Here is a 10,592-nt window from a genome sequence, read left to right on the forward strand (position 1 = left end):
CCTGGGCCTCCCCCGCTGCGGGGGGGCTGCCGCCATCGCGCCCTCGCAGTAGGCCCCTGCGGCTGCTTTCGCGGCCCGGCTGCCCCTTGCCTGGCTGCTTTTGTGGAAATCAGTTGGTGACAAGCATTTCCAGAACAAAAAACTAGCGGCTTCCTCCGGGGGAGGGGAGGCTTCAGCTAAGTCTAGAAACAACCTCCTCCAGATGCTTGCTAGGAGGGTGCGTTTCTGGTGGGGCCTAGATGACAAAGTGTGTCCCTCGCAGGGTGTTTGCTCCAGTGCTGCTCCTTCCTACTCTGCTGCTCTTGTTTTCCTCCTCCTTTTTTTTTTTCTTGTTTTGCCTAGCAGTGATTTGGATTTCGTGTTACTTTGCATGAAGTGTGAAATTTCACGATGTGGATCTCAGATAAACATGCGGTTTCCTGAAAGCCTAGTTAATATGCCACCTATCTTTGAAGGCTTTGGAGCAGTTGAGTTGCATGTGAAAGGGTTGTTAGAACCTCTCCTTGGGCCTTTTCTCTTAATGCTTGGCTCTTTCATGGGCCTTTTGTACCAAATTTCTGAAGGGCCTCTGGAATGTCAGCACATTCAGCCCTTCTAAAAAGCCTGTAATGTTTGTTTGTGCTGGGCTTGATACGCGGGCAACAATCCACAGGTTGTACTTAACTTCCTGTGGCACTGTTATAATGCAGGCTACATATTGATAGTTGAATGAATAGGTGGCAGAATTAAGTGGGAGGGAAGGGTTTAAGTTGCTTTGAATGTCTTTCTAACCAATCAAAGGTTAGATCTTAGAAACTAAGTAGGGATAACTTAGATGCATAGGTATAGATGTACCTAAGGAATACATCATTCTCTTCAGTAACTTTTTTCCTGAGGTTATGTTGATACAAAAATAAAGTTTTGTTAGTTCAAGTTAAAATAAAGCTGTCTTGGGTTAATAAACTCTGGTTCAAGCTAAGGTACTTGTGTATAAGCTAGAACTTGAGTCCTAGCTCAAGTTAGATTCACTTCACTGCTAACATCACTTCAGCTTAATTCAGTGTTTCTCAACCCGTAGGTCACATGAATATATATAAAGGGCTGTGAACAGACTTTAAAAATGGATTCTCCTTTTAAAGGAGAGAGAACATGGGAAACAGTGGCTCTTCCCTTGCAGGCTGGCAGCGTTCCAGCCTGCAAGGGGCTGCTTGGGACCCCCCTGTCCCACACACTCGGGTATTGGGTCAGGAGTCTGGGGCACTCAGTCAGGACTGGTCATCAAAGTTGACAAATGGGTCCTGGTACAAAAAGGTTGAGAACCACTAGTTTAACTAATGCTGAGTCAGAGTTGAAACCATGCCTTTAGGCTCTTAAAAGAAGCTGGGGCACTTCTGAGAGGAGCAGGCATTTCCAACATTTGGGTGGATATTTGTATTAAGATGTGTATGTTAAGAGAATCTGGATTCTTTGGCATGCTTTCAGTTGGGTTGTATATGCAAGTTTCACTATTTATGCAACTTCCTATGTCCAGGGGCTGTGTTGCTGATCAAGGTAGCCGTTTCTGTATTAAGTGAAGTGACTTGAGTCATCCCTAAGAAATTTTTGGTTTATATATTGCAACTATCCACCTTCAGAGCAAAGTAGCTTATCTTTTCTAGTAAAACTAGGAGCAGCAGAGCTTTGGTTTTTGAGATTTGTGTGGCAGTGCTATGAAATGTTCAAGCATTTTGTAAACTATCCTGCAGTTTGAGGCTTAGTTGTCAGTTTCCAGTATCTCTTTTTCTTTTAAATAACTTTACTTTGTTATGATTTTATTTTCTTTCTTAATTTCATGACTACTTGTTATCCTCTTTACTCTAGAGCCATTAGTTTCTTTTCTTGTTTATATCTTTCAGTTATTTAAGAGTGATTTATCTTGTAGTGTAGTAAGCCTGGCTCATGTCACGATTCCTTCCCCCCCCCCATTGACCTTGCTGTGTCACTGGATTTTTCTGCTTTCTTTTGTTCCTTTTAAACAAATGAAGTAGAGACAAAGGTTTTTCCTACTTTCAAGTTGGCCACATGTGTTCTAAGTACTTTCCTTGCTAAATATTTAACATAATTACTTCTGTGGACTTCCTATAGTCTATATTAAGTTCTTTATACTGAGGGGTATATCTTTGGCTTACATAAATTCATATTGGCTTTCATGAAGCAGTGACAGAGTTATGACTCACACCACCTGAGGGTCAGGGTGCCGGGAATTTTTTTTATAACATGAAACGGCCAGACCAGTCATCTTTTCTTTAAGCTGTCCTTAAATTCTAAATATTGAATAGGTGGACCACAAGAATACTTCCATATTCTAAATAAGAGGAAGCAGACTGATATTTTTTTAAAACCCTTGTAAATAAAGTAAGACATAATATTTTAAAAATGGGAGTATTAGTACACTTAGAATCCTTTAAGTTTAACTTCATAGGTTAATATTTTGGAGCTACTGGTGCACAGGGGTACTACCCACCCCACCCCTTCTCTCCTCCTCTCTTCTGTTCTTGAGGTCAGTAACTGTCTTCTGTGTTCCTGAGTCTTACCTTGAATAGTGTGAGCCTCTAAAGGGTGGCTTCAGGAATTGGACTTTCAAATTGGAAGCCATCCCTTGCATCCTTAAACAGTCAGTGTCATAATCTTGCCTTTTCCTCCAGAGAGTTTTTAATTTACGTGAATTTTTCAAACAATGTGTGTGTCTTTGATGTTTTTTCGCATCTAATCTCAAATTTGGTTAAAAATAAACTGCATTTTTTTCTTCTGTGTTTGAATTTCCGTGTAGTTTTACATCTAAGATCTCTTCCAGTTCCCCATCTCTTTAGGTTACTGCATTCATATTAGCATACTTTTTTTTTAAAGCCCTCTTCAAGTACTTAACACACAAGTATGAGATTTGTGCCCCTTCTCATACATACTGTCTCAATTTTAGGAAAATATATCAAGGGGGAAAAGGGTTTTAGTGTTAATGAAAGCTGAGAGAGCTTTCAGTCTTTGTCTTAGAAGAACAGTATACATGTATTCTTCACTTGACAAGCTTCAACTGCAGGGCATGTTTAACAGCTGCTAATAAACATATGGCATGATGCCACTGTTCAAACGTGGAAAGGAAATTGTAGGTGTTAGATACTAAAGCGCTGGAAATTTCTATAGGTTTGGCTGATACGCATGAAAAAAATGAATAGTGATTTCACTTTAGTTTAGGGATGCACTTAATTTGGAATGCCAAAATAGATTACAGGTAGTTGTAACTGTAAATTCATGTGTGTTGAGCTTTGAGTTGATGCCTCTTCTTTGAGGCATTAATCTTGACTCTTTCTTTTTAACCTAGTTTTTAAGTAAACTGTAGCGGGCCAAAAACAGGACTTTGCTTATATGTGGTAATTTAAGACTACCTTCGAGATTTTATTTTTTTTCTTTTTTCAATGTATTTGGACCCTTTCAGTGGAACACACTTACAAAGGGGATTGAGAGTCAAGTTAACTTGTGTTTTGCTATGCTTTCTTCTGCTGTTAAGTAGATCCCTGAGATGATGGCATTCCTTCCTCTCTCTCCCTCCCCACACACACACTCCATGCATCTTAAATTTGGGCCTTGGAAGTAACATCACAAAGAATCTTCCTTTTGGCATCAGACAACTTCTTTGCAAGTAATACCACATTAAATGCTATTCTACATTTTCCATGTGAACTGATTGCTTCATGTTAGGCAGCAATGAATAGGAAGTAGTATTAAACAAGCTGCAGTACTAATGTTAGCTGCTTTGATTACTGCTTATTCACATTGATAGTCCCCCTTCTAAAGAACTTGGATTTAAAATAAAAGTGAATTATTACATCTCTGTATAGGGTTTACCACAATGGGGACCAACCAGACTGTCTGGTAGGCACTAGCATAACATAAATGTGTAGTCAATATTAATATTATAGTTTTGTGACATGTTTTCAATCAGCTGGCTGTTTATGCTGCATTCTGCTTTACATCTCTTGGATTCTACTAAGACCCTACCAATGATGAGAGAGTCCTGCAGTCTCTTCCTCTTACTGGGTCTGCTTGGGGTTGGGTGTGGTGAATGAAGAAAGAGTTGATTCCATGGGATAAGGAAGAAAAGGTTCTGCAAGGCAAAATGGAGCAATACATGGAGAAGAATTTTTAAAAAGGTGATGGGTACATTTGTTAGACATCTGTACAGAGAGGAATAGAGAGCAGGGTAGGACCCTCTGGTTCAGTTAGTTTGATTTCTCTTGGATGCCCGATAGTAGAGAGGTGCTCAGGTGGTGAGGAAAGGGGTAGCATCTTCACTAGAACTCTTAGTAATCTGTTGTATCTCTCTTTTATTAACCTTCTTAGGATATTATGCACACTAAATAGCCAGTTACAACTGGTAGCATTCAGTTGACTTCAGTGAGTCAAGAATCATTTTGATACTAATTTTCCCAAAAAAATCCATATTTCATGTATTCAGTTTGATATGTAAGGAAGATGCATTTGTTTTTACATATTCATTATTTTATGGGTTCTGTAATCCATACCAACCAAGTTTGGCTTTCAAGATTTCTAAGTACCTCATTTGGAGTTGAGATGGCTTGTGCTTGGAGGACATTGTCTCTTCATTGTGTTTAATTTGAATCTAGACAAGTGTGTGTGTGTTTTGTTTTGTTTTTTTTTAAGAGCATCCTTGATTGTTTCATAGCTGAACAGTGCTCTTTAGATTGTCATGTACATGTGTGCTGTAGCATACATCTTGAAGTATATTTTTGTATTTCCCTAGAATTGTTATCTGAAACAATTCTATGTTTAAAAGGAAGCTAGTGGGTTAAATCAGTTAAAGCCCCTGTCTGCAGCTTGTTAGTAATTCATTTTCCTCTTGAGATGCATTTTAAACTTGTTTTCACTTGGTTCAGACAAATTAGGTAGCTCTCTGGTTTTTAGATGCTAATATAACAGTTGGCTCACAAATTCTACAAACAGTTGCTTTCTTACAAAGAGAACATAAACCTTTTATGTCACTCTTCTTGAGTCATAGGTTTTGTAAAATTGTGTCTAAAACTTACATCAGTGGCTCTCAACCTCATTAGACACGCAGCACCCCTTGGACAATGCCAGCTTTTAGGTTTTTTGACTACAGAAAAATGATAGAGCAGCTCTGCTGCAGCAAAAAACTCAGACCACAACAAGTCAGAATGCTTTTAACACTGAGTTCCTATTTGAAATCTCTGGCTTTATTGTGTGAATCATGTTTGTATTAACTATGCTAGCACTGTATGGCACTCCGTGGCACTTTGAAAGGATCTCAAAGCACCCCACAGCACTGGCACACTGGTTGAGAATCACTGTCTTAAATATTGATCCCTAACTACCTCTGTCTCCCTTTATTAAATATGACTGCTTGCTTGTCAACAGTTAGTCATCTTGTGTTGTCTTCATACTAAACATTTTAAACTTGTATACTTGTACTAATCTTATAAGTCTCTGTTAGCCAACTTAAATTGATTTGACAGTCATTTCCCTGAAAAGGCATCTTGTAAATCTTTTTTTAGTCTTCTGATGACTCTCTCTGGATACTGTCTTATTCTGAATTGAAAGTTACTCCCTCACAACCATATATCTGGGCCTCTTTCTCTTCATGATGCAGTACTTAAAATCTCACTACCAAACTGGGGTGATTGAACTGCAGCTTGAGTCGAACGTTGCTCCCATGCAGGTTAAATGTGGACTCATGAAAAAAGAGAAGTGGTTAGGAAAAAGAATCTTTTATCTGTTCATCAGGGTGGACTTGATTTAAATCAAATTAGCTTTAAAGTATGATTTAAATCACTGGTCAGGAAGCCTCAATTTAATCATTGTTTTTTACAAAAAGTGCATTCTTGTTTGATTTCCTTTATTCATTTTAACTTCTTGAAACTTTGCACTTTCAGAGAAAGGTAAGGTCTTGATTGTGTGTACACACTTGCAGAGAGACAACGGGGCTGGCTGGGTAATTGGGTCTGTTATCTCTCATCTTCATAAACTGCCTTTAACAAGGATGTTATCTCTGGAGACACAAATCCACAGTTTGAGAACTGAAACTAAGTATCACAGAGATACTTAATGGGATCTTCTAGCTTGAGCACTGAGTCCCATTTGGTAGAGTGGTGTGCTTTAAGCTATAGGGGAGCCTCTGGGAATGCCATAAGTTTGGGCCCCTAATATAGTCAATCGGTTGTTGTGACCCATTTCCAGGGCTGTCCCTGGAGAGGTGAACCAGGGCAGCCACCCTGGGCCCTGTGCTTTGGGAGGCCCTGTGGAGCTGGGTAGAGTGGCCACGGTGACTCAGTGCTGCTGGCTTTGCATCTGGCCACTCGCTATCCTGCCACCGCTGATGTTGCTACCAATGGCGGTGGCTTCTTCATGTCCTGGGGGTGGGGCCCCTCATGGGCCGATTCGCCCTGGGCCTCGCACTCTTCTCGGGTCGGTTCTGCCTATTTCTAAAACTTATTCTAAAAAGGTTATGTTAATATATTGTCTCAAATTATATATACAGGTTTCCCTCGTTTTATGTTGTACATGCATTCCTGGAACGTGCATAAGGGAAACCCACTTTACAATGTAACAGATGGGGATATGTTCCAAGACTGACTGTATTGACCCCCAGACCCATTTCTACCACTTCTATAAGACAGTTTTGGTACTCATCAACAGCAGACAGTACACATGAGCATGGGGTGGTGGTGAATGTTACCATATTGGGGATGGCAACTACAGAAACACGTGTCGCAGATGGTGAGCAAAGAGATCCATACAGGAGACTATATTTTGCTGCACATCACTCCCACAATGCACCATGCAAAGCAGCTGACTGCAGGCTTCCACTGCACCAATCACATAAGAGTGAATTTACCTTGCATGTAACAAATTTTAGTATAAAAAGGGTAATTGCATGAGAGCAAATTTGTACGTATAGAACCTGCATAAAGCAAGGGAAATCTGTAATTAGACGTTATAATCCCTATTTCATGATGAGTTTTAACATCTTAAATTAAAACTGTATAGGTTTGTTTTTTTAAGAAAAGTGTCTTAAAAATTAAAAATATGATTAAATAAATCCTATATATATATATAAATATAAATATAAATTTACTCTAAGTAGTTGTTTAATAACAAGTTATTTGACATGGAAAAGTGTGCAAGTAACTGATTCTAGGGTGTACACAACTCCAAAACTTGTCTTGTGGCTCATGACTACAAGATCAGGTTTGTGACTAGAAGGGTTAGGAAGTTTGGGCACTCCTGTTTTTAGAACTTGCCTTAATAGCCTTTCACAAATAATAAACTTTGCTCATTGTGTCTGCTTTCTGTTTGCTGTGCAAGTTTTCCAAATAGTGAGTTAAACGTTTATAAGCATCTTCAGGTCTTTTCACCTTCAGTTGTTTTAGTTCTTGCTACTCCATGGACCACATGTGACAATCTTTCTGTCCAGGCTTTTGGAACCAGCAACACTGTCCCCAAATCATTTAAGAACTTACATTTGCAGAATTGGAGTTGCCATCAGAAGTATGGTACACTGTTGGTGTAAAGTGCAAAGTCTTGTTGAGACCAGGTTTGAGGATAGTGCTCAAATGTACCAAATAAGGTATCGGCAAATAGCGAGGTTCAGGGGAGAAATCTTTTCCATCAGTTCTTAGCTGCAGTCCAACTTTCTACGTCTTTTACCAATGTCATCTCTGAGGAGAATAATGGCTTGAGAAAGTGAAGACTAACTTTAGCGTCAGAACCATTTGATGTTGAACTGTAGCAGAGGTTGGTACTGTAGTCCTTCTTCCTTCTCCCTCTCTCTGGCCCCCCAGATTGGGGCTGTAAACAGATTACTCATTTCTTCCTTTCCAGAAAGCCTCTTTGTCCCCAGATGCTACAGACATTCAGGTCCACTGTGAAGTTTGTGAGAGCTTACAGATGCACAGAGCTCATCTTTTGGGCTGTGTCCTTGCTTGCCACTGACTGGCAGAGGAGCAGCAATACAGCTTGGAAGGGCTGTTGCTCTGGTTTTTGATCTGGGCCCAAACCTAGGACATTTGGGACCACTTCAAATGATATGTCTGTTTACAGCCTAGGGGGAGAACACTTTGAGCAGTTGCTTTTTGATTTATATGGAGATTTGGTCAGCGGCATCTTGATTATCCATGTTGAGGTTGCAACACTTGTTAACATGTTAGGTCACCAGCTCAACATTACTGTGGTGGGAATGTGGTGTCTCTATATTATGGTAGGAATTGAGACACTTGTGTTGTCTTTAAACCAGAATGATGCAAGGTATCTTGTGTTTGGTCTGAGGGGAGAGTATTTCTGCTAAGCATGGGGTTAATGGTGATATTTTTATGATTTCTTGTCCCCTGGATAATGTCTTAAAAAGTGTCTACTGGCCTTAAGTCTGTGAATTATACTAGCTGGCGATAATACTGTTTTTTCTCTTCATAATATGGCATCTGAAATCCAGTTTTTTGGTCTCTGAATTCATGCTAGTTTTTTAAACCATCTACTTTTCTAACCAGCAAGTGGAAAGAATTGCATCAGCTCTCACCTGGAAGACAGTTTTTTTTGCTCTGCTTTGAAATTGCTGCTGTTACCTTCAATCCTATTTTTGGAAATGCCTCAGCAAAAAGATGGCCATACTGAGTATCCCATCTTGCTCCCTTTCCAATTTTTTTTTCTTTGCTTCTTGTTTGGAAGATGGTCCTTTGCTGCTGTTAATCTGCTGGTAACTTCCCTATCCATCTTCCTTTTTTTTTTTAATTTAACAGCTTCTCACTATTTTCAGTATCGCTGAGTAACATCTTAATTTCTGGCATCTCTTTGTCTGATGTCATTATTTTTGTCTTCAGTAATATAACATGGTTCTCTAAAATTCCCTGGTGAAAAATGTCCTATAAAAGCAAAGTATTATAATTTTCCATATGTGCCGTAAGTGTTAGATTTTAAATTCTTTTATTGGCAAATCCATATTGAATGCTGATTCAGGGCACTAGTCTGTTAAGTATTATGGTGTGTTGATCCTTGCAGTAATTTTCTTCAATCACTGTCCCTTTGAGCTACAGTGTAATGTTAGTCTGCTGCAGTTGGCAATTAGACGATTAAATATTTTGTCAAACTCTTTCTAGAAGTCAGAAAACTTATGTAATTTGTGTTCAGTGGATCATAGCATATTACAGGTGATCTCCAAAGGAGGTGGAGGGTATTGAGCATTTTAGTTTTACTTAACAAGCATTCTACATACAATATTGTAAGGCGGAAGGAAGGAGATACTGGGAATCTGTTGTTCAAGATCCATTTTCCCGTTAGTGCTGCAGGCCTCTGAAAGAACAAAGATCTAGTGTATAAAAGGCTTCTGTCTTTTTCCCGCCCCCCTCCCCACCCCTCAGTCCATTTTTACCTGGATGGATGGCTAGGTGTATTTTAATGGAAGGAAGTTCTTTATGCTTGAAATTTATACATTTGGGTTAATATAAAAAATTATGGCTTTGTTTATCTTAATGCTAGGGATCTGAATATGTAAAATATTCCTTCCTTTCCACTTGTATTCTTTTTAAATTCAGGCATTTATATTAAAATGTTAGGTTTTTTAAAATATTTAGCTAACAGTTATTCTCCTTGATTTAAAACTTCACTTCCTTAGTATTTGTGCCAGTGCAGCTATTTTGTATAGAAAGGCTTTTTCCCTATGCCCATTCCCATTACTGGGGGGGAGGGGGAGAGTAAAAGTGTTTTAATATCACTTAAAGGGAAAAGGAAAACCTGAAAATTGTGCTCAAGACTGCCTTTTATATAGACGCGTATTCAGACTTTGTTTGTAAATCGCATTTGGTTTTATAAACTAGTTTTGCCACATTGCTATGGTAGGAAAAATAGGGAAGAAATTCATGTAAAAACTAATTTTTTTTTTTTCTAATTGCAGGAGTCAGAAATACCATCAGAATTGAATAATGAGGGATACTGTGACTATAATAACCGGCCAAATGAGAACTCTTACTGCTATCAGCTCCTGCAAGAACTAAATGAACAGAGGAAGAAAGGCATTCTTTGTGATGTCAATATTGTGGTGAGTGGGAGGGTCTTCAGAGCTCACAAGAACATCCTGGTTGCAGGCAGCCGCTTCTTTAAGACTCTGTATTGCTTTACGAACAAAGAAAGCCGTAACCAAACCACTGTTACCTATTTAGATGTTGTTGCTGTTCAAGGTTTTTCTGTCATCTTGGACTTCTTATATTCTGGTAACCTTGTGCTTACGAGCCAAAATGCCATTGAAGTGATGTCAGTGGCCAGCTACCTTCAGATGACTGAGGTTGTCCAGTCTTGCCGCAACTTCATTAAAGATGCCTTAAATATAAGCATAAAATCAGAAGCTCCAGAGGCTGTAGTGGTGGATTATAATAGAAGATCTGTTAGTAGGGATGGTCTGCCTTCATCAAGGGATCAGAAAGTTGCCAGTTTCTGGGCAACAAGAAATCTCACTAACTTGGCAAGTAGTATAAAAACTGAAAATGATGGTTACTGTATTGATGAAGGCCAAATTGAAAACTACCAAATGAATGACTGTAGTTGGGTCCAGGACAGCT

At 39.2% G+C, this 10,592-nt stretch overlaps 1 protein-coding gene across 1 annotated transcript in view; it reads left to right on the forward strand.

Moving 5' to 3' along the window:
• The window catches only part of ZBTB10 (zinc finger and BTB domain containing 10), an 84,593-nt gene that overhangs the window by 8,425 nt on the left and 65,576 nt on the right, over positions 1 to 10,592 (forward strand). The window contains exon 3 of the mRNA XM_019519202.1: positions 9,924 to 10,541. Within this exon, the coding sequence (XP_019374747.1) occupies positions 9,924 to 10,541 (618 nt within the window). The remainder of the gene's footprint in view (positions 1 to 9,923; positions 10,542 to 10,592) is intronic.

The sequence above is a fragment of the Gavialis gangeticus genome, unplaced genomic scaffold (assembly GCF_001723915.1).
Source record: "Gavialis gangeticus isolate Ggan-Ray unplaced genomic scaffold, GavGan_comp1, whole genome shotgun sequence".
NCBI classification, from domain to species: domain Eukaryota; kingdom Metazoa; phylum Chordata; order Crocodylia; family Gavialidae; genus Gavialis; species Gavialis gangeticus.